This window comes from Panthera leo, chromosome D3 (genome assembly GCF_018350215.1).
Source record: "Panthera leo isolate Ple1 chromosome D3, P.leo_Ple1_pat1.1, whole genome shotgun sequence".
NCBI lineage: Eukaryota > Metazoa > Chordata > Mammalia > Carnivora > Felidae > Panthera > Panthera leo.
In genome coordinates, this window is record NC_056690.1 from 33,437,797 (window position 1) to 33,462,847 (window position 25,051).

General features: G+C 40.2%; 1 protein-coding gene across 7 annotated transcripts in view; it reads right to left on the bottom strand.

Moving 5' to 3' along the window:
* The window catches only part of LOC122203049 (piezo-type mechanosensitive ion channel component 2), a 468,341-nt gene that overhangs the window by 197,381 nt on the left and 245,909 nt on the right, over positions 1-25,051 (bottom strand). For all 7 annotated transcript variants that reach the window (XM_042909601.1, XM_042909598.1, XM_042909599.1 and 4 more), the window contains exon 5: positions 13,333-13,495. In XM_042909601.1, coding sequence (XP_042765535.1) covers positions 13,333-13,495 — 163 coding nt within the window. The remainder of the gene's footprint in view (positions 1-13,332; positions 13,496-25,051) is intronic.

Here is a 25,051-nt window from a genome sequence, read left to right on the forward strand (position 1 = left end):
AGGCTGGCAGATTTCTTTTTTTTAATTAATTAAAAAAATTTTTTTTAACGTTTTTATTTATTTTTGAGACAGAGAGAGGCAGAGCATGAGCAGGGGAGGGGCAGAGAGAGAGGGAGACACAGAATCCGAAGCAGGCTCCAGGCTCCGCACTGTCAGCACAGAGCCCGACGCGGGGCTTGAACCCACGGGCTGTGAGATCATGCATGACCTGAGCCGAAGCAAGGATGCTCAACCGACTGAGCCACCCAGGTACCCCTTTTTTAATTAATTTTAAAAAATATGTTGATTTGTTTTTAAGCTAGACAGAGCATGAGTGGGGGAGGGACAGAGAGAGGAGACAGAATCTGAAACAAGCTCCGGGCTCTGAGCTGTCAGCACAGAGCCTGACATGGGGCTCAAACTCTGAACAGTGAAATCATGACCTGAGCGGAAGTCAGACGCTTAACCAACCGAGCCACGCAGGCACCCCTAGGCTGGCAGACTTCTTTTAGCCCAATTGAAAAGACCACACTGGCTGCGGAGCCAGAAGGGTCTTTTAGGCCCAGTTCAGACATCCATTTAAGGCCTAAAGAGTACATCCCAGCCTCTCTATTTTCCCACTTAAAGGTTTCTTTCTCAGCCCAGGCTCTCCATTTTCCTATTTTAAAGGTTGGTTTTTTTTTTTTTTCCTTGATACACTTAGCTCAGATATTCACATGATATTCACTGCTGGTAACTGAACCTCTAACTATGCCCTTTGGCATGAAAGGAAGCCTGCAGAGAATGGTATTAAAGCTCAAGTTAGTGCCCAGTGGCCTTGAGAACTCAGAGATCTTCCTTTGCTTAGGAAGATACAGGCTGCTTGTGACAAGCTATCTATCGATAAAGCCAAGGGTGTAGGATGTACCTTTACCCTCTACAACGCACCCTCCCACACACAGATTTAATCTAGGGCCTATTCAAGTCTAAATACCCAAACTGGGTTCTATTCTCTTCTATCATGACACATTTGTATTTTTCCCTGAAAGAAAAGAAATGCCTCATGCTTCTTCATGAAGACTTCTCTCGCTGTTCAGGGCCTAGTAGGTGCTAATATCTCATAGGAGATACAGTGATAAACATGTAAACAAGTAGAAAATTAACAAGCTGAATCTCTCGCAGTAACAAATGCGAGTCAGGGAATGAAAATAGGGGGATATGACTGTGAATGGCAGGGTGACTGTTTTAGATTCCGAGGTCAGGGAGAGCCTCTCTGAGGAGGTGACATTTAAGCCCAGATGTCACCAAGTCATCAGCCATATGAAAATCCTCTTCAAGAACATCCCAGATGGAGGGAAGGGCAGGTCAAAGAGTCCATGGTATGTTCAGAAAGAAGGCATGTGTTCCCTGACACATTGCCTCTTCTACTAATTCACCCTCCTCCTTGTCATTTGTCAGTCAGCTGATGAGCCCACTTCCTACTTCACTGAGAGAAGGGGGGAGAGCACCCCACCAGCATGACAGGGAGCCAAAGACATGCTGAGGACAAAGTACAAGCTAACAATTGCCCCCCCTCCCCCAAAGTGACATTCCTCAGACACTCCTGGCTGTCCAAGAACAAAGGAAGGGGAAAAAGGGGAAAACAAATGGTTAACTGATAGAAATCAGTTTGCAAATGTCTTAGTAAGTGACAAAAAAAGGCAATGTTATAATAACAGCCAGACTTCCAGAAATCCACAGACTCAGTTACCTGGAGCCCTAACATTCACCTTCCCTTCCTTAGTGATGTGCAGAACAAAGGCAGGAAGAAAATGTAAATAACGTTAAATTTCTTTATAACCTGCAGCCCGTTGACAAATACTTGAGGCAAATACAGAGTATAACATTCCTCCAGGAACCCCCTACTGTCTTAATGTTAACACTTTGCTAGAGGGAAAATCAACCAGCTCAACAATAGCAAGGACTCAGTATCTTATGAGTCCTCTTGAGCATATGAAAGTCCTTTTGGAAACCTCCCTTTTTCCTTACCTGGCCCCCCAATTCTGTAGTATATAATCAGTCACTCTTCACAACCCCAGTGCAGCTCTTTCTACCCACAGGTCCTGTCCCACTGCTTCAATAAAATCACCTTTTTGCACCAAAGGTGTCTCAAGAACTCTTTCATGGCTGTCGGCTCTGGACCCCCACCACCAGTCCAAAACCACATCAAGCACATTAGCCTACAGACCTAGAGCTAACCTGTGCAGTGGGCACTCGTATTCCCTGTCCTGTGACTGTGGATGAGTTGTATGCTCTGGGAGACCAGGGAGAAGGGCAATCCTTCTCTTTCCCCTGCGTCACCTCCTGCTCCCTTCCGCCCGTATCTCCCCATCAACAAACAAATACGCCTCACCGATTCCAACCCACGTGGCCTCCAAACCACATTTGCCTCTCAAAGTGACTCTCCCAAGAGTTGGGCTAAAAACATGGCACCACTTCCCCTATGCCTAACTTCTCTTGAATTCACTCTAAAGGGAGTTTGATCACCAACCATTCCACCTAGTGGGGGCTCTCATGTGGTCTGTTTCACATGGTGATGCCAAGGCAGACTGCAGCTAAGAGGCTATTGCTGTGGTCAAGGAGACAGGAACTCACAGAGCTGAAGGGAGGTTCACGTCTTCGCAGTTTGTCTTAAAGGTCAAGTCAGCAGGACTCGCTGGTAAATTTGATGTGGAGGGTGGAGGGACAGAGGAGAAGCAAAGAAAGTTCCTGTATTTCTGTCATTATTGAGGAGACAGGGATAACCAGGGGCGGAGAGGGTTGGGGGAAATCCAGTTCTGAGATGCCCTTCAAGCATTCTTGTTGGAGGGGTTATATGGGTAGCCAGGATAGGAATCTGGAATGCTGGAGGGAGGTGGAAAACTGGAGAGGTCTATTTGAAGTTCAGGGACATAGAGATGGTTTTAAAGTCAGGGGTCTGGTGAGATTACCTAGAGAGAATACAGAGGTTGACTACCCCTCAGACGCTACCACAAGTAGAACCAGTCTGTCTCTCCAGGCTTATCCTCATTTCTGTCTGGAAGCACCCTGGGAAAGCAGGCATATGGAGAATCCAGAATCCACGCTCTTGGCCTTGGAATACACATGGAATGTGATCCTCTCTCCATCTCCTAAGCCTTTCTACCTACTCCAGCTCCCCCAAGCAGAGTTTCTATGGGGATCTGCCCAGTGAGACTGCTGATATGGGGCCGACACTGCTGTCTATATACAAACCATGTACTCATGGGGCACGTGTTGCTTAATATCCCCCTCACAACAAGGCAACCCATAAAAATCCTCCTTGAGGAAGAAAGTTTGGCCAAAACCTTCAGTCACTGTACTTGAAAAAGGAGACATGGAGAGAGAACACAGCCAGTGCTGCCTGGGTCCCAGTCAGAAACACACTCCTAACTTTCATAATAAATGACTTGTTATTCAATTGCAGAACTGCTACGGATATAGATTAAATCAAATACGATTCTCTGGTCAAGACTTTGTGAGGTTAGACAAATGCATTTCCTTGACCTCTCTCGGGTGGGACCGGGGCCCCTGTGACTTTTATAAACATACCACTGTACTGGAGGGTTTTCAGCATTTTTGTACCGGAATCCCTGGGGACCTCAGTTGGAAATGCTTTCTAAACCTGCCAAGCTGAGAGAGGGCCGAAAGAGAGCCAGGTTGGCCTCCGTGAGCCCTCACTGTCCAGGCTGGGGCCAGAACAGCCATTAGTCATGGCAGGTCTGCTTATTAATGGGCAGGCTTTCTCCTCCTAAATGATTCCTCTGCTGAAGTATAAACACCGATCCTCTGGAACAGCATCCACTCGCTTAACCGTATTTACTAATAAGCACCCTTGCTTGGGGGAGCCATAATTTGTCCCGGCGTTAAGGAGTAGCTGTAAATGAAGACTTAATCCCCCTGGTTCCAGAGCTGTCTTAGAAATTAAAGACAAAGAGAACCCTTTACAGTTCAGAAAGGCATATAAAATATTCCATATCATTACCGCCCATGTCAACATCTAAAACTTATTTGAAGACATGTAAATCCTTTAACTTGCCTTTGCTGAAAGTTCCTGACTTCGAATGTTCCAGCACATATTACGATAGACCCTCTCATTTCACAAGAGGAAGCTCTCGCTGTTCTGGGACCAAATGCATGCAAGGTCATGCTTTTACCAAGCAGCCACCCCCTTCTCAACCCGCAGCTGCTTCCCACCACGGCCACATCCACACTTAGCACAGCGTCAGCAGCCATTTCCACTCAAATGGGACAGGGAAGTGCCTCAGGGTGGAGCACAAGCATCCATTTTTCTTTAGCTCTGAGCACTCCATGATTCATCCTGGGTTGGGGTAAGTCCTGGAGATCACCTGGGAACCCTTAAAGGGACGGGTATCAAGCCTCACCTCAAACTTCCTAAATCAGAAATTCTGGGAGTGAATCTCAGGAATCTGTACAATCAAAGAGCTGCCGTACGTGATTTTGAAGCAGCCGATCTAGAATCCATGCACAGGCTACATTTGCAACCCCCAATTGATTCCACACTCGGCAGACTAGATCACACTGCAGATATTTTGTTGGACTCAGACGCTGGGCAGACTCCTTTAATTGGAAAATACATGGAAGTAATTTATCTGTGCGACCTCCTTCCGGTTTCAGGCAACCTTTGCGCGTTAGCCCAGAACTTCTCGTTAGATGAATCCGCTTTCTTCTTTGTGGCTACAAGCAGGCTATTAAAAACATTTCAATGGGGGTGTATCAAAGTCACAAACAATGAGCCAAGGATCTGGGAGGCAAAGGGAACATTTTTCTAAAGTGTCACGAGTTGTTTATTGTTTATTATTGAAAGTTAACAATTTATCTTTACAGAATGGGCTCATCTCAACAGAAGAGCCCAAGAAAGGAAGAAGCAAGTGTGGTGCCTCATTGCAGAAGACAGACAGACGCTGTAGGCACAGCGCTGCCTATGAAGTGAGCAGAGAGAATCTTATCTCTATGATGTCATGTATGTTACTCAAGCCTACTGTGAGAACATCGTGCAGATGAAGCAAATATTTCATTCCGTTGCTACCCTTGTTCTAGAAAGGCGATTTTTCCAAACTTGTGAGAGCAGTGGAGCCTGGGGCCACCATGCCCATTTCTCCGCCTCCCAGACACTTTGATTCCATAGGTCTGGGATGGGCCTTGCATCAGAACCTTCATAAACTTCCCAGGTCAAGTTCCCAAGTTAGAAATTGCAACAGTCTTTGAGAATCACCTGAACGTCATTAGAAAGGGAAATGAACAAAAATGGAGAGGAGCCAAATGGGACTGACCATTATTTTAAAGGTGTGTATCTTTTAAAGGACCTGCCAAGTCCTCTTTAAGGTTTATTTAAAAAAAAAAAAACACTTAATGGAACACTGTAAAACTAAGTCAGTATTAAAACACACACACACACACACACACACCCTGATATCATCTACTCAGTTTGTCTTTGGTTGTAGAGATTATTCCTGACCCTGAACCACCCATTTTCTCTTATAAGAAGCAGCTGAGTTTAGCTCTTCTAACAGACACACCCGGTGCTCCCTCTAGAAATAAAGAATTCAGGGAGTGATAACAAAGCAGCATTTTGAGGGCACACAACCCGTCCGGTTCCTGAATCTTTCAGAATTCCTTCTGTAGAATTCCTTCTGATGGACTAAGATGCAAATAAAATGCATGCTTTTGTTATTAAAACCTTACAAGGCTGAACAGTGCTACAGCTGCCCTGGGATCCACAGTATTCCTTCTTCATCCTCCCTTCCTGTTCCTCCCTCCTCTCAGAACTTTTCCTGACCCTGAGCTCTGCTCTGAGCACTGTGCAAGATCTAGAGAGGTTTGCACTCACTCAGAGGAAATAAACCAGGTGTATACGACTGTTTCTAAAATGTGACTATAAGATCCTAAGAACATTGAGAGGGAAAGGGAGGTTGCAACTGACCACAGGGATTTGGAATGCCCAATACCAGTTATACCGAAAGCAAATATGATAGAAAAAAAAGAGCAAGTGTCTTGGAAAGCAAAGAAAAAAAAACTAAAGAACAGTCCCTCTTAGATATTAGTTTCTGCCCATCCTGGCACATAGCAGATACTGAATAAAAAAGCATGCCCATGGATAAATACACATCCTTTGGTGCAGTCACAGCAAGGAGAGACCACTCAAGACAGGCATGTGGATTTTTCTGATAGTTTGTGGTAGAAGCAGCTCTTTGCAAACAACCCTCGCCCAGGACTGACACTTTACACTTTGTTCCTTTAGTTCTACACTTTGGATTGCATTGTGCAAGCCTCCATATTAATCAACCAGTGCTTAACCAATTAACTTGATAAGTATTTGAGTATTACCATGTGTACAATTTCAGATCGCTTTGCTAACTTAGGATTTGCTGCAACAAAGAACAAGACAGATGTGATCCTCTCCCTCAGAGAGCTTATAGTTTACTGAGGGAGACAGAAAGTAAATAACAAAAAAAGCATTATGCAGAATAATTACAGATTATGATAAATGTTATGGGTACAACAAGGTGGATACAGAGATGGGGAATAATCTGGGAGGTTAGTCAGCAAAGGCATCTATGCGAAAGAGCTCGCCTGATGATGGAGGAGGAATCAGCCATGCAATGAGCAGGGAGTGAATCGCATGGCAGAAGGGAAAGAGCTGGCCGGTGCTGGGCACAGAGAGGGGGGCAGTGTGGGCACAGCACAGAGTGGGAGTGGGGCAGGGCACAGGGTGAGGATGTAAAGGCAGGAAGTGCCATAGCCCTCAGCGTTAGGAGCCCGAATTTTGTTCTCCTTTCATGAGAATCCAATGACGTGTTTTACCTAAGGAAGTGACACGGTTCGATTTATAATTTTACAAGGATAATCCAGATGCTATGCGTGGTATCCGTGGGGTAGGGTAAGAAGGGAAGCTGGAAGTGAGGGGGTCTGGTAGGAGGTTACTCAGTGGTCTAGTCGAGAGGTGGGAGAAGGATCGTGGCAGTAGAGACAGAAAAGTGAACAGTTTAGACACAATGTGAAGGGAGGACCCATGGGACTTTTTGATGGTAATGGATAAGCGGCCCAAGGGACCCAGTGTCGTACCAGGGCTTGGGGCTCCAGTGACAGTGAACGGTGCTCCTGTTAACTGGGTGGGCAGTCAGCAGGCAGGCTGGTGGGGGCAGGGCTGGGAGGTCTTGGGAGGTCTTGCTCCTGCCCTCAAACACACCACCAATACTTTGAAAGAAACCTGGGCAGCACATGAAAAGATGCTCAATGTCGCTCCTCATCAGGGAAATACAAATCAAAACCATACTCAGATATCACCTCACGCCAGTCAGCGTGGCCAAAATGAACAAATCAGGAGACTATAGATGCTGGAGAGGATGTGGAGAAACGGGAACCCTCTTGCGCTGTTGGTGGGAATGCAAATTGGTGCAGCCACTCTGGAAAGCATACAGCAGCACTTTCAACAATAGCCAAATTATGGAAAGAGCCTAAATGTCCATCACCTGATGAACGGATAAAGAAATTGTGGTTTATATACACAATGGAGTACTACGTGGCAATGAGAAAGAATGAAATATGGCCCTTTGTAGCAACGTGGATGGAACTGGAGAGTGTGATGCTAAGTGAAATAAGCCATACAGAGAAAGACAGATACCATACGTTTTCACTCTTATGTGGATCCTGAGAAACTTAACAGAAACCCATGGGGGAGGGGAAGGAAAAAAAAAGAGGTTAGAATGGGGGAGAGCCAAAGCATAAGAGACTCTTAAAAACTGAGAACAAACTGAGGTTTGATGGGGGGTGGGAGGGAGGGGTGGGTGGGTGATGGGTATTGAGGAGGGCACCTTGTGGGATGAGCACTGGGTGTTGTATGGAAACCAACTTGACAATAAACTTCATGTATTAAAAAAAAAAAAAAAGAAACCTGGGCAGTTCAATGAAACCAAGTTGGTGACAACTCCATGTCAGGGGTATTTGCAGCTGAGAGAAGGATGGAGACATGACCACCCTGGAAGGAGTGAGGGTGACGCGGAGCCTCTGGAGCAGGAGCAGGTGGCAGGGGTGGGGCACGTGGGTTCCTCCCATCACATGTGTGCCCGACCGCACGCCCTCACTGGAGGGACACCAGGCCCTGCAACTTCCCCACTCGAGTTTCCCTTGGGACCGTTTTGTTGTTATTTGCCCTACAGATGCACAGAATCACCTATCAAATATTCCAAACACATAACAAAATATGCCGAGAATTTCTAAAAACATTGATCAAGACATACTGTTTAAGGGTAAAAGTTTACCTTGAAGCTTTGATTTTTTTTTTTAATGTTTATTTATTTCTGAGAGACAGAGTGTGAGCAGGGCAGAGGCGGAGACAGAGGGAGACACAGAATCCGAAGCAGGCTCCAGGCTCTGAGTGGTCAGCACAGAGCCCGAGGCGTGGCTCGAACCCACAAACCGTGAGACCATGACCTAAGCCGAAGTTGGATGCTTAATGGACTGAGTCACCCAGGTGCCCCTGAAGCTTTGATTTCTTTAAAAAAAGCAGAGATTAGTCACACACTGTTAAATGTTGTCAAATGAACAAATGGGTGGGAGAAATGAAGATGTATTTAATTTGAAATCATTTTATTTTAATAATTTAAAAATATTTGAGCTCTCTTCCTAACTGCTGATTCTTCTTTTATTTTTACTATCAGTCACATATTCAAGTCCAGTCTAGACAAAGTTCACTCAATTAACATACTGTCGATAATAGAATGTCCCTGCCTTTCTATGTGATAAGGACGCCTCTGACTGTCACATGGGTATGCTCCCCACGTGTGTTTCTATCAGAGGAAAGGATGAGAGGGACCTCATGCTCTCACCTGGTGTCCAGGAAGATGTATCTGGAAGACAGTGGGGGGTAAATTTAGTCAGGGATCTGAAGTTAACTTGTCCCTGTGATACTTTGTTGCTCAGACTGTAATACTGAGCTCTCCTGGAGCTTTCTGAAGACAACAGGCCAATGGTTTCCTCCAGTTAAAAACTTTCTCTTTATTTAAATGAACGGCATCTAAAATCACCACCATTAAGGTTCCCCCAAGTTGGAAATGTGTTTAACCCAGAGAAGGCAGACCAAGCAGGCTGCATTTTGGCGGGGGGAGCAGTTGTCCCCACTTGCTAACATTCCAAATGCCACTGGAAAGACCTGAAAAGACAGTGATCTGTCTTAAATCTGATCACTTAAAGCAAGTGATTTTGGACTACATCTCAGGGGAGATGCTGAATGCTTATTGAGAAGGTGACAACAAAACGATGGGTTTCTTTCATTCTTTTTTGTTGTTGTTGTTGTTCTTCCAAAAAAAAAAAAAATAGTAACTTGAACCTCAAAGCTGAAACTTGAGGCATAGCCCCATTGGTCATTTTATGTGCCAGAATGTGGATGCCACAGGAGCCTGGTTCACGTCAGATTTTAGAAAGGAGGGCACAGGTTTTGAGGCTCAGAATGAATTTCCAGATAACGTTAGCAGGATCTAAATGTTGAATCCTCAAACTTTTAACAGATGGCGGATGACTTACACTGAAATATTCTTTTTTTTTTAATTATATTAAAAAAAAAGCTGTTTTAGAGACAGAACACGCAAGCAGGAGAGAGGGGCAGAGGAAGAGAGAGAGACAATCTCAAGCAGTCTCCACGCTTGCATGGAGCCCAGTGCAAGGCTTGATCCCATGACCCTGGGATCATGACCTGAGCAGAAATCAAGAGTCAGATGTTCAACCAACTGAGCCACACAGGTGCCCCTGAAATATTCTTTTTTATGCTTCACATTTGATTTGTCAGACTATTTAACCAGACCAAGTCATGACTAAAATTCCTATTTGAATAAACATTTAGTTTATCATAAATTTGTTTTCATAATATATTAAAATACTATTTGTTTCCCAAAAAAATAAAGCCTGAAATCTCATTAAATAGAAAGAGCTAGTTTTACAGAAATACACAAGATAATAGCAGTTTGGTGAAATTACGAAGTGTTTGAGCAGGAAGCCCTTTTCTACACAATTTAATTTTCATAACATAACTTTTTTTTTTTTTAAGATTTAAGATTAGGAATCTTTCTTCCAGTTAGGATTTGTAGATGTGTTTCTGAGTTACAATGAACAGGTAAACAAGCCCACAGATGTGTCAGTTAAAGAGAACCTTCCTGGTACTTGAGGAGTTGGCTCCCTTACTGAGGTCTGTTCTCTGTACAATGCAAAAGCGAAACAGGTTCTCCCACCCACTGACTTCCCCTGGGGATTTCTGGGGGGAATTCTGGGATTTGCGATGCCCTTTAAAACACCAAACTTGAGCCTCACTATCCAGTCGAGGAAGGTTACGAAAGACACAGGAGTCTTCTCCAGAGATTAGTTGCTAGTTTAAAACAATGCTGGATTTGAAAAAAAAGTCTCTCAGGCACCAATGGATTAATCTCGCCGTTTCTCTATTGAGATAAATGAAAGGAGAAGAAATGCCCGCAAACACTATTCTTTCAAAGGATCCTCAAAAAACAAACATTCTATGGTGCAAATGTCAAGATTTATAAAAGGGAAGAAATATGTTGGGACCTTCCAAAACAAAATAACTTCCTTACTTATTTTGGCCGTGTGTTTCTATTCTTTTCAGACTTGAGCAAGATTGTTCACATGTTAGAAAAATTTCCTTGTGGATTTGTCTCAGAAGATTCACACACCAGCCTGCTTCTCCCTGGCCACCTGGTGGGCTGGAATGTGCTAAGAGGATGGAAATTAATATCTAAAGGAGGCCAAAACAAATGTAAATGAGAAAGAAATCGACCTCATAATAATATTTAGTATTTTCAAATCCCCAAATAAATAATATAGAATGTCTATCAATTTACTGTTATTTTAAATTTTTTAATATTTATTATTTACTTTTGAGAGAGAGAGAGAGAGAGAGAGCACAGGGGAGGGGCAGAGAGAGACAGAGACACAGAATCTGAAGCAGGCTCCAGGCTCTGAGCTGTCAGCACAGAGCCCGACGCGGGGCTTGAACTCACAGAGCGTGAGATCATGACCTGAGCCGAAGTCAGACGCTTAACCGACTGAGCCACCCAGGTGCCCCAATTTATTGTAATTTTTTAATAATGTGATTGATAATATAGGGAGTACAGATATTTAAACAAATTTTAAACAGGAGAGAGGTATCCTGAGTGTATCTTTGAGAGCTGTGAGAAATCAGGAAGGAAACATGATTTTAGAATTAATCCATGTGATGGTTTTGTGTTCTCTTCTTCACCAGATGTGTGACCTCAACCATAACCTGATATCCATGACCTTCCATCAGTCAATGTAGGCTTTTAGTCTTATGGCAAGAGAGCGTTTGTCCTCGGTGACAGAAGTTCTTTTCCTAAGAAGCTTTGTGATTCATTTATGGCTCAGTGACGAATAAGAGACTCTTACTGAGTAGGTTGGCCTCAAACGCACCGCCCAGCTTAACTTTCTATCATTCTAAGAGGACTCTGAATTTGAAACTGCTCCAGTAACTTTCCAATTGGAGAAGAGCAGGATGCGGAGAGCAAGTAGCATCTTATTAAGCAGCCCAATGAGCAGGCGCTGCCCTAGGTGTGTTTTATTTGACATTTCATTTAGTGGTTGCAGCAACTCTACGATGTAGGATTATGATCATCCTCATTTTGCAGAAGAAAGAGAATAAACACATTTCTCGACATCACACCAACACTGTTACGTAGCTTCCAAGTCTGCCTTCTGAGTCCAGTCAATTTGCAATAAGCATCCTTTACCCTCTATCCATAATATGAGGATGACGGAAAACCAGTCTTGCTTTTATAAATAATAGTAATGAAAAATCCTAAGTCTGGAGAGCTCAAGTTCCTGGGTTTACTTTCACCAAACTTGGACAATTTTAGGCAGTAATTATCAAAGCCAGATTATTTTCAAAACTGTAACTATTGTAAATAAAATTCAAATGTAAAACTAGAAATTAAAATTTAAGTTCTGCTTTAAAATTGTGAAGCCAACAAGAAGAAAGGCACTTTCATAGTTTTACCCATTTTTAAGACACTGATAAGTCCTACAGAGTTTGTAGACATAAATGAAAGATAAGGTTAGTTGCTATCTTGCTATAATAGCTTTTTACACCAAGTACTTGTTAACGTCTGCCTTTAAAAAAGCAGAATATTGATATACAATGTGATCATTTATTTTTTACCCATAATGATTTTAGGTAGTAATATCATTTCTAGTCTGTATGGATTTATTGAATTATATCCTCGCTTTCTTTATTGTTTTTTTAATAACTATACAAGGCAATTTGCTACCTATTTTTGAGGCACATAAGTAAGTCATTTGCTATAACTGAGAATTGTCTTCCCTGATGCCTTTGTGATTACCATTCTCAAAATAACTGATTTCAATTCACCCCAGTTTTGCAGGTGAAAGTTCTTGCCCAACTTCTGAGTAAAAACATTTGCTAGTTGTGTCTCTTGTGTCAAATGTCCAGAGTAAGTCTTTTCATTAATTTTTCCTTTGCAAATTTCATCTTTCAATTACCAAATCAATTGCTTTTTAAATCAACGTCACTGAAACTCACATAACAAAGTACAGTGGTTAGAACAGAGCAACATTCTGAAACAGATCTGGGGACAGTGATGAGCTGTCTAACTTGCTCTCATACATGGAGTGAGATCTGATGTGCTCCCTGCTGCTCCTGAAACTCTTTCTACTAAAACACATAGATAAAAATTAACATACATTTTCCTCATTATTTTTACCTTTTTCCAATTCTTATACTTTTCCAAAGGTGTGTGTGTGTGTGTGTGTGTGTGTGTGTGTGTATTCCTCTCCCCCCCCCCACCCCGATTGCTTTAAAATAATGATCAAAGCATGCTCTGAACATAATTCTTCTCTGAAGAGCAAAGTACACAGACCAGAAAGCTTCCCTTCAGGAAGGAATTACTTTTTTTCTCCTAAAACTACCAGGTGCTACTTCTCTAAATATTTTGTATTGACTAAGGTATCTAGACAACGGGCCACAATATAATGAATTTAAAAGGTTAACCATCAGAGATAATATTAGATGAGAGTAAAAAGAACACTGGGTTGGGGTGAATGCCTCACGAATGGCAGTGTTCACACTCCTTGAACTGTCTCCTGGTGGCCAAGGTGTGGAGGAGACTGCCTACCCATCAGAACTACACCGGGGGAGGGAGGGTTGTGCAAAGTAACTGTGAACATTTAAGCCAAGCTCTGCAGAGCCTAAGTGCTATGCACATTTCACTTCTCCACAACTTAGTAAGGGTCAAGGCTCTCAGAAATCAAAGAAGGAAGAGGGATGCAGGACGTCAGATTTACCAATTCTTCATTTTCAAACTCCGAGTTATACTGTGCTCCTTCTTCGGTCACGGGTTTCTGAACGATGTTCCTGCAGACGAGCCAGATGGTCAGACTAGCAACGAACATCCCGATATCAGGCACAAACACTCTGATCCCATTGCCGGCATCAGCTCCCTTTAAGCTACAGAGGGAAAAAAAAAAGAGGGAGGAAATTTAGTTGTTTTTCTATTTCTATGGTTACACAATCTTAAAGTATTTCTGAATCTTCTTAATGAGTTTTAAAAAAGGGATCCTCAGTTTCTGCCTAGAAGGGACTGGAAAGCTTTCCCTCCATCTCAGAATCTTATATAATGTACTAAGATTCAGGAATGTTCCACGATTTCACTGGAGTTTCTGAAATACTATAAAGGATCCTAACCCAATTCTCACTCCTAAAACATGCTAATGATCCATATTGTTATTAAATAAGCCACATGTGCAGCACAGATACAGGCGTCTGCAATCTAGCTGAAGCACATACTAGCATCTGGGAGATAGTTTACCTTAGACGTAAATCAAAGCTAGAGAAAAATAGAGAAAATGTTAAAGCAGTCCTTGAATGCAGGACCTCTTCATTATTTTGAATACTTAGTTGATTTTGTTTTCCATACTGTTCCAAGAAAGGTAGATCTAATATGTTTCTTCCTTCAACCTTGGAGAATAGACAGTGAACTTAGAATTGGAAGATTTGAGTTCAAGTGTAAAGCCTGACACTGACAAACTGTATTCACTGGGGGGTTTCCCATGGCCATGCATTCCTTCTCCATGCCAAAGAGATACTACTCTTTGCCTTCTTTATAGAAGTCAAATGAAAATGATTCAATGTTTATCAGAGATAAACTCGTTTAGGAACTAAGTACATGATCAAATACATACTGTATTCATTTATATTGTATGCATTATATATTTTGATAAAAACATAAAATGTGGGGCACCTGCATGGCTCAGTTGGTTAAGTGTCTGACTTTGGCTCAGATCATGATCTCACAGTTCATGAATTCGAGCCCCACATCAGGCTCTGTGCTGACAGCTCAGACCCTGGAGCCTGCTTCGGATTCTGTGTCTCCCTCTCTCTCTGCCCCTCCCCCACTCATGCTCTGTTTCTCTCTCTCTCAAAAATAGACATTAAAAAAAACCATAAAATATAATAAAAAGCAAGACCCCCATTGCCTAGAAATGATCGTTGTTAACATTTTGGTAAATGAAAGCATTGTTAATAATATCTACTACAACTGAGCAATTGCTCTGTATTAAGAGCTTGGTATATAGTATTTCATCCAACCAACCACCATATGGAGATAGGTATTATTATTTATCCTCCTTTTACATATGAAAACAACAACAACAACAACAACAACAACTAAGTCTCCAAAAGGTAAACATACTTCCCTCAAGTCAACACAGATAGAGAGAGAACAGAAGTATACTCAAGCTCCCTTTAGGACCAGATTTTATGTTCTCAACTACTGGGTTCTCGCATGTATATCTGCGTGGTTTTTCCTTCCAGTTTTCCTCTGTTTCTAGACATACATAGTGACGGTTTATAACACTAAGCTCATACTATGTTTTGAAAATGATTAGCTCCTGTAATAGATCATTAATAGTTTTTCAACTCACTGATTATTTAAAAAAAATTTTTTTTAACATTTATTTATTTTTGACACAGAGAGAGACAGAGCATGAACGGGGGGAGGGTCAGAGAGAAAGGGAGACAGAGAATCTGAAACAGGCTCCAGGCTCCGAGCTGTCAGCACAGAGACCGACAAGGGGCTTGACCTCATGGACCGTGAGATCATGACCTGAGCCGAAGTCGGACGCTTAAACGACTGATCCACCCAGGCGCCCATCAACTCACTGATTATTTTTAAACATCACCATGTTCATGATCTGACAGCACTTAACTATTCCACTACTGCTGTACATTTAGAATGTTTCCATTTATTTGTCACTATAGCATATGTAAAAGTTAAGTGTTAATTACCTAAAGAATCTTCCCATCTAGGATCTCCCAGGAAAAAAAAAAAAAAATCCTCACATCTTCTTTTTAAAGAATGGTCCGGAAAAGGGCATGCCCCACATAAGCTTCTTTTTTTTATACATGGCTCTAAACCCTTCTGAATAGAGAAGCATGAGTAGTTAAGAGATCTCTTTACCTCCATAAATGAAACAGACATGATTGTGGCAGAGGTATTTAAAAATGGCAAATCCCTTTCATTTGGGGGAAGGGTAAGAGGATTTAATTAAGAAAACTTCACCCCAAATGAAACTTACAGCATGAGATCTAATGATTGATTTTATCTCAGGAAAAAGGGAGAGGTTTGTTGTATACTTTAAAAGTGATCAAATAGTGCAAACAAGAATAAGAATAAAAAGAAGAAAGAAGGAGAAAGAAGGGGTCCAGGGGAGAGACCAGGAAACAAGGCCAGGCTCCAGGGGCTGTTTGGTGCTGTGTGGGGCTAAGTTCCAGAGACCCACCAGTCCTAATCAGGGGGGTTAGGGGGAATAGATTATTATAGCTCTTTCCCGGGAAACACGTTGACTGTGGCATTTTATGAAGAGCACCAACCAAGCGGAGTTGAGAGGAAAAGAATTCTTAAAGGAAAGGTAACAAGGATTCTAGGTCTGGCCTCAGCTGCTTCTTGCCTCACAGCACAGAGACCGAGAAGCCAGAGCAGAGCCTTATGCCTTTCCCACCTGTGGACTGCATTAAGTTCCCAGTCTGCAGTCACTTTGAGGCAACAGTCTCAGCTTTGTGTTTCTTGGTCCCCGAAGACACATTTCATAGCATACATACATCACGGGAGGAGATGAATGCTGTTTGCAAAAGCAATCACTCCACTCACTGTGATAGAATTCAGCTACTGGATCCAGGATTGGGCTGTGATCCTGATTTGCAATGAAATCATTCAGCCACAGAGGTGCTAACCTATTAACTACTACTCTTGGCTTGCTGAGTTAACAAAGCAGTGCATTCATACAACCGTTGAAGAAACAATGAAACTTCTGAAGAATCTGAAGAGCATGTACAACGAACAGGTCACAGTCTAATTGATATGTCATTTGGGGATCGTCTCATCAATCAAGTTTCCTTCTTCATTGTTTGGACAATGTAGTGGACCAGTGTCTACTAAAGTACGCTAATCAGAATGTTAGTCCCCAGAAATGCTGTGAATTGAATATAATAAGACGAAATAAAAGAAAACAAAGTGGTCAAATAAGTGTCAGAAAATCACAGTGCATATTACTGTAGTAGAGAACTTGATAAGTTATGTAGCAAAACAAGAAATTTGAATTTACCTCCTTCTCTGTTTTTATCTTATTTTATTTTTCCTTCCTTTCCTCTATGTTCATCTGTTTTGTTTCTTAAATTCCACATATCAGTGAAATCATAGTGTATTCGTCTTTCTTTGACTGACTTATTTCAAATGAGCATAATACATTCTAGTTCCATCTACATGGTTGCAAATGGAAAGACTTCATTATTTTTGATGGCTGAGTAATATTCCATTGTATTCCTGAAATCAATACTACACTATATGTTACCTAACTTGAATTTAAATAAAACCTTGGAAGAAAAAAATTGATTTAGTTAAGACTCTGTTTCCCAAATTTATTTGACCAAAAATCATTTCTTAAAAGTTTTATCTAATACCTATTACATTTTACTGAGCTGGTGTTCATGGAACAGGTCTTAGGAAATGTTGGGTTACAGTCTGCTTATTGGTCTAGATTTTTGGTTGAAATTAATAGATACTTTGGAAGCTACCCTAATGCATAGCTAATCCTTATAAATTCGATTTTTAATAGGTCTCAAATGAGTTTAGAAGTCAGTGGCATCTCAGTCCCTTCTCGCATCCAATTGTCCAACCAACCATCCATTGACTCCGTAAGTCATTGAAATTATGTAGCTGGAAGATAATTAGAAATAGTCCAGTCCTCCTCATCTTACAGACTGGAAGCCAACAAGGGGAAAGGTTAAATGACTGGCTCAACTTCTTACCTAGGGGCAGAGCACTTCTGTTCCAAGCTGTCTGGTGAGTACAGCCACCCCTCACTGCACCTGTCCTTGCTCAGATAGTCCGGCACCTGTCTTCCACCTAGTGCAACAGGCTCCTTTCCCCACACTGCTCAGAAAACGCCCTGTCGAGGGTCACCAGTGATCTCCCAGCTATAAGGCCCAAATGACCCATTCTAATTCTTATCCTACTCCACCTCTGCACTGCACTTGACAAGCAAGATCAGCTCTTGCTGCCCTCAAATCTACTCGGTGTTCTCGCCTCTCTTTTCCAGTTACCTACCTACCCATGGATGTTCTTGAAATCTCACACTGCTGGGAAATCCCACTCAGAAACACGGGGTGGGTTGTGCCCACCAGACTCTTCTTTTCTGCTCAAATATTGATGAGTCTGCAAGGTTCTACTCTTCAATTGTTTCTCTTTTAACTCTACATGGTAGACCTGGATGATGTATCTATTCCCCAGGCTCCAGTCGGCACCAACATGATGACTTACAAATCTACATACTCAGTCCTAACATGTCCCCTGAGACACACAAACAGATACCCATTTTCCTACCAGATATCTCCACTTCCACAGCTTTTAAAACTAAATGCTATCTTTATTCCAAAATCTGTCCTTCCAGTGGTATTCCTCACCTTGAAAAAGGGTGCTGTTATCCATCCAGCAGCCAAGAGAGAACCTGGACCCTACCACTCTCTCACTGAAAACCTGGAGGTTCTGTCTCCATACTGTCTCTCTTACTGCCATTTTATTCCCACAGCTCAGTTCTGCTCGATTACTGGAATAGCATCCTTACTATTTTGTTTCAGGTTATCCTCTCTGCCAGTCAGGTCTCCATATTGCTACCAGAGCTTAATTTTTAGAAGCATAAGGTTGAGCATGTCAACTGTGATGCCTACAGGAAAGGTCCATATCGCTGAGTGTGACATATGAGGCCTTCTGTGTTCTGGGCCTGGCTGCCCTAACTCTTGCTATGATTTCCTTGTACCTCAAATTCCATCCATCTTGAAGGCAAGCACAAGAATCTGTAAGTGTTTTCCCCTATGAGCTACTGTGCAATCTTTTCCCACAGGCAACAGTGGCCTTTCTCCCATGACACTTTTATATTCTGTTCATCTCTCAAACCCACTTCCCACATCTCCACTGTGAACCCCTTCCATCTCCCTTCCTTGACCACTCCCTCCTTTAGAAGCCTGCCATACCTTGCACATACTCAATCATAAAATGTTTAACATTTTATGTCACTCGATTATTTACCAAAGGAGGGCTTCCTATCTACTTCCTCTCTGTATCTATATATAGAGATACATATATATCTATACATACATATACATACATATACATATATATGTATATATATGCATGCATGTGTGTATAGATATATATGTATAGGTATGTATGTGCATATATGCATGCATGTATCTATGTATCTATGTATATACATATGTATCTATATCTATATCTATACATACATACATATACATATGTATGTATATATATACATATATATCTATATATGTACATATCTATCTATATATATATATACACATATATACATATACTCTCTATATATATATACATATGCATATATATGGTACAATGTACACACTGAATAAAAGCTGGCAGAATAAATGTTATCTCCAAATATTTACACTTTGCTTTGTACCACAGCGGTTTGTGCAAAGTACCGCTGAGGCATTAGATGAGATATTTTAGTTCATTTAGATAATTTCACTCAGGAAAAATAAAATACAAACCCAGACAGGAAGAAATGTCTCTTTGTCTGGGACTAGCTAGAGATCAGAAGCCCATGAGTAGTCTCAGTTACTTGGACACAAAGATGTAATTGTCAAAACTGGAAAATATAAGCCATGAAATATATACATGTGGTTTCGTCCAATACAAACGTTGGAGAAAACATTTCTAGAACCAGAGATAGGAAGTGCATCTAATGAACGTTAAATGGCTCAGTTTGGCAGAATTTGTCACTTGTTCATTTAAAAAAATATTTTTTAAGCATCTATCATGTGCCAAGTACTAGCCTGGCAATTGACTGTTGGTTTTATGAAGGTAGGTAAGGGGCATGATAAAGTCAGTGAGATGGGTTAAGGCTGGGCCCAGGGCTTGGACTTTTGGCAAAGAACCCACAAAACCGGAACTACTGAAGGATTTAGAACAAAGGAGGAACATAATCACCAAGGAAACTGAGAGATCGCAGGAGAGATTGTGATTTGGTTGCAGGAAGTGGGACATGGAAGCCGTGTTTTCATGGCGGGTGTGATGTGTAGTGCAGAGGCGATATTTCATGCTGGAAGTCCCATGAAATTTGTGCCTGAGAGAGAAATCATGGCTGAAGGGATAGTTTTGAGAGTTTTCTTCCATGTGTGTTGGCTAAAGGCAATAGAATAAATTAGGTTGTCCACGGATGGGGCATTGTATAGAGTACATTTTTGTATAAGGCTCTCTAAACTAATTATAAGTATACATACAGGGCATGTAACAAAAAAGCAAATTGTATTTCAAATAAATTCTACATTTGAAATCAGGCTAACCATGTTTTGTGTAGAACCATTTTAATAAATTAACGAGATGAATAGATACATTTCCCTATAAAATGTTATCTTAGATAGTGTTGCTTTCCGGGCATACAATGATACTTTTCATATAAAAAAGCATACACTAGACTGCTTAAAACACCATGTTCTCTTAAAAAGGCAAACATTTTCTTTCCAATTGTGCTATAGTCACATTGATCTTATTTGTTGAGAGTGATTTTACCTCTTGACAAGGAATTGAGGGGGCGCCTGGGTGGCTCAGTCAGTTAAGTGTCCGACTTCAGCTCAGATCATGATCTTGTGAGTTCGAGCCCCGTGTCAGGCTCTGCGCTGACAGCTCAGAGCCCGGAGCCTGCTTCGGATTCCGTATCTCCCTCTCTCTCTACCCTTCTGCCACTCACACTCTGTCTCTGTCTCTCAAACCAAACCAAAACAAGCCAAAACACGTTAAAAAAAAGTTTTAAAAAAAGAAAAGCAAAGGAATTGAGGAAGCTGAAAATTGGGAATAACCTGCATATCCTTCAAGAGGAAAATGAATTGGTTACATTAGTATGCCTCCACAAAATAAAATACTATAAATGAATAAACTAGAGCAAAAGTGTGTGTGATGGATCTAAATAGGGATATATCATCTCACAAACATAACGTGGAACAAAAAAGAAGAAGCAAAAGTAGAGAATCCAGATCACTTAGGGATCCGTGCATAAAGAATGACATGAAAATGACAAATACTTATTTCTGGGCAGGTAAGAGGGGTATCATAAGCTATTATATAAATACCAATAATAAAATATTGGTAATGCTCAAGGTCTTAAACTGGTTGAAAGCTAGTTGGTAGGTACAAAAGTTTATCTTTAATTCTTCACATTATTTTTAAAAGTTGGAATAGTCATACTGCCTAAAATTCCTTGTGTAGAACATATGTGAAAAACATGAAGGCAATTACCTTGGCTGGAAAAGATAATGACTTTTATTGAGGTAAAACTGCCACATAACATATTAATTTCAGGTGTACAATAAGTTGATATTTGTACATACTACAAAGTGATGACAGTAAGTCTAGTTACCATCCATCATCATACAGTTGACCCCTCTTTATCCTTTTTGTCCGCCTCCGAACCTCCTTCCCCTCTGATAACTACCAATCTGTTCTCTGTATCTATGAGTTTTGTTTTGCCTTGATTGTTCATTTGTCTTGTGTGTTCATTTGTTTCGTTTTTTTAAGATGTCACATGCAAGTGAAATCATATGATATTTGTCTTTCTCTGTCTGACCTATCTCACTTGGCACAATATCCTCAAGGTCCATTCATGTTGTCACAAATGGCAACATTTCCTTCTTTTTTATGGCCAAAAAGTAATCCATTATGTGTGTGCGCGCGTGCGCGCGTGTGCGTGTGTGTCGTATTTTTATCCATTCAACTATCCATGAATGGTTATTTCCTTACTGTTGGCAATGAACACAGGGGTGCATATGTATCTTTTTAAGTGAGTGTTTTCATTTTCTTTGGATAAATACCTCAAAGTGAATTAGCTATATCTAGATCATATGGTAGACCTATTTTTAATTTTTTGAGGAGCCTCCATACTGGCTTTTACAGCGGCTTTATCAATTTACTTTCCTACCGACAGTGTAGGAGGGGTCCCTTTTCTCTAAAACCTCTTCAACACTTGTTATTTCTTGTCTTTTTGATAATAGCCATTCTAACAGGAGTGAGGTGGTATCTAACTGTGATTTTGATCTGTATTTCCCTGACGATAAGTGATACTGAACATGTTTTCATGTGCCTGTTGGCCAGCTGCATGTCTATTTTGGAAAAATGTCTTTTTAGATCCTCTGCCCATTTTTAAAAATTGGATTGTTTGGGTTTTTGCTATTGAGTTATTTGAGTTTTATGTGTTTTGGATATTAGCCCCTTAACAGATATATGATTTGCAAATATCTTCTCCTATTTAGTGAACTGACTTCATTTTGTTGATGGTTTCCTTTGCTGTGCAGAAGTTTTTTTGTTTTGTTTTGTTTTGTTTTGTTTTGTTTTCCGATGAAGTCCAACCTGTTTAGTTTTGCTTTTGTTACCTTTGCTTTTGGAGTCAGATCCCAAAATTCAACAATAAGATGGAAGGAGCTCATGTCCTATTTTTTTTCCCTAGGAGTTTTATGATTTCAGGGAATAGTGACCAATTGATGCTGTAATGACCATGATTGTATTTGGTCTGACTCATTAATCAAATTTAATCGCCATCCTTCCCATCAAGGTGCAGAGAAATAGTGCAGCATGTGGGTATTTCCATGGGCACATGGAAATTTTTCTAAGTTTCAGATTTTCTCATCTACGAAATGATTTTTCAGGGTCTTCCGAACTCTAAAATTTCATTCCAACTAGAAAAATCCAAAATAAAGAGGCAGTGGAATTGAGATGGGACTGGGAAAGAAGAAAAATGGTGAAGTTTCAGTATTGCTGAGAAGAAACATCCAGATACAAAAGCAACCACAGTCACCTCCAGAAGTTCAAGAAGAATAATTTAATTTGTGCAACTCCTTTGGGGAGGCAAGTCCTTCGGTTCAGAGTTTGTAGAAAGGTAAGCTTCAATTGAATTCCAATAGATGATTAAAATATCAGATGAGCATTATTTAAATGAATACAAGCTATAAATACGGTTTACCTTGTTCTCTAGTGGCCTCTGAAGTTCACACGCTAGCAGTCAGACTTTTGATTTTCTTAAGCTTAAGTACTCTGACATCCATCAGTCTCTCAGATTTAGTAAACCACTTTAAGAACAGAGTGAATGTATATCTAATAGTAAAACCTTAATGTGAAATATAAAACTCTGATTTCAATGATTTCCCACATATGTCTTGAAAATATGGATGGAGGCTATCTCTTTATTGAATATATGATTTCATACAGCAAGTCACATAAACCAAAACCAATAGAGTTGATGTCAATGAATCAAGGTATAGATGAGAAACTCTGGAAAGAAATGTACCACTTTTTGGGAATCACTTTCAGTATCCAAATCAAGGATTTCAAATAGAATTCCACAGTTGTTGATGACTGGAGAATCCAAATAGCTCATTTCTGTGAACTTTGAAACCTTTTCTACCCTAAAATAGCAATTGCATACCAATTTCTAATATCCTAAAGGTATGAGCTAATGCTGGATTTTCAGGATTTTTTTTTTTATTAGTGGCAAGATTTTTGTGAGCACCTTAAAGGTGAAACAGTACTCGAATATTTTGATCCACTTATCTGACAAGTTGCTACTTTCTATTTGGAACACACACACTTCCCTCTCATGTAAGTGTGCGGATGGCTTTTCACTTCTGTTATTTATGAGGCAGAAGGTCAGTTATGAGAATCCTAAGGTTCTTGCTTTGATGGAGGGCATTCACAAAAGGGTAGGGAAGGAAGGGTAGGGTTAGGTGACTGTCAAATCATTTGTCCTTATGTACTTAGCTGTTCAGGAGTGTGCTGGAGCTGGCTGGTTCCAGCTGTGTTCAGTGACGATGTATTACTGGCTTGAAACTGACTACAGTACGAGCATTTACATCATGGAAGTTGGCAAATGCTGCCAATAGTGCACTTTTCCCCCAGAGAGCTGGTTGTTCCACATTTACCGGCACACCACTGCTGCTATCTAAATACTAATAGGTATTTACCCAAAGAATACAAAACCACTAACTCAAAGGGATACAGGCACCCGGTGTTTCTAGTAGCATTATCTACAATACCCAAATTATGGGAAGATCCCAAATGTCCATCGGCTGATGAATGGATAAAGAAGATGTGATATATATATATATATATATATATATATATAAAATATATTAATACATAATATTAGTATATAATAACAGTTAATACATTAATATATAATATTAATAATTAATGCATGATATATAATAATATATTATATAATATATAAATATATTACTATAATAGTATATTATTCTATAATAAAATTATATTTATATAGTTATTATTCTGTATAAAATTATTTAATTATAAATCTTTTAAATTTCATTTAAATTTAATTTTTGTAATAATTAAAATTTATTTATAAAATCATGTAAATAATATATAAATTATATAATATATATTAATATAATATAATATATATTATATAATTTACAATTAAATAAATTATAATTATAATTAAATAATTAAATTATACAATTATATATAATTAAGTTTAGATAAATAAATTATATAACTGAATATAATATTATATAATATATTATGTAATAATATTTATTATTATGTCATAATATATTATGATTATGTCATTAATTATAATTATAATTATAATTATAATTATGTCATTAATATGTCATAATATATTATATTAGTAAATTATATTAATATATCATATTATATTAATATATTATATTATATTATAATATTATATTACATTATATATTGTATAATACTATGTTATTTTAATATATATTGTATTAATACACTAATATATATTACATTAATATGTATTATATATAATGGAATATTACTCAGCCATAAAAAGGAATGAAATCTTGCTATTCGCAACCACATGGATGTAGCTAAGTGAAATGAGTCAGAGAAAGACAAACCATATGATTTCACTCATGTGGAATTTAAGGAAAAAAAAATGACCAGCAGGGAGAAAAAAGAGAGAGGCAAATCAAGAAACAGACTTCTAACTATAGAGAACTGATGGTTACCAGGAGGGAGGTGGGTGGGGGTGATGGGTTAAATAGGAGATGCGGGGGGGCGCCTGGGTGGCGCAGTTGGTTAAGCGTCCGACCTCAGCCAGGTCACGATCTCGCGGTCCGTGAGTTCGAGCCCCGCGTCAGGCTCCGGGCTGATGGCTTGGAGCCTGGAGCCTGTTTCCGATTCTGTGTCTCCCTCTCTCTCTGCCCCTCCCCCGTTCATGCTCTGTCTCTCTCTGTCCCAAAAATAAATAAAAAACGTTGAAAAAAAAAATTAAAAAAAAAAAATAGGAGATGGGGATTAAGGAGGGCACTAGCTGTGATGAGCACCTGGTGTTGAAACACTAACCTGTATGCCTGAAACTAATATTACACGGTATGTTAACTAAGTGGAATTCAAATAAAAGCAAAAACACTACAACAAAATCCAAAATA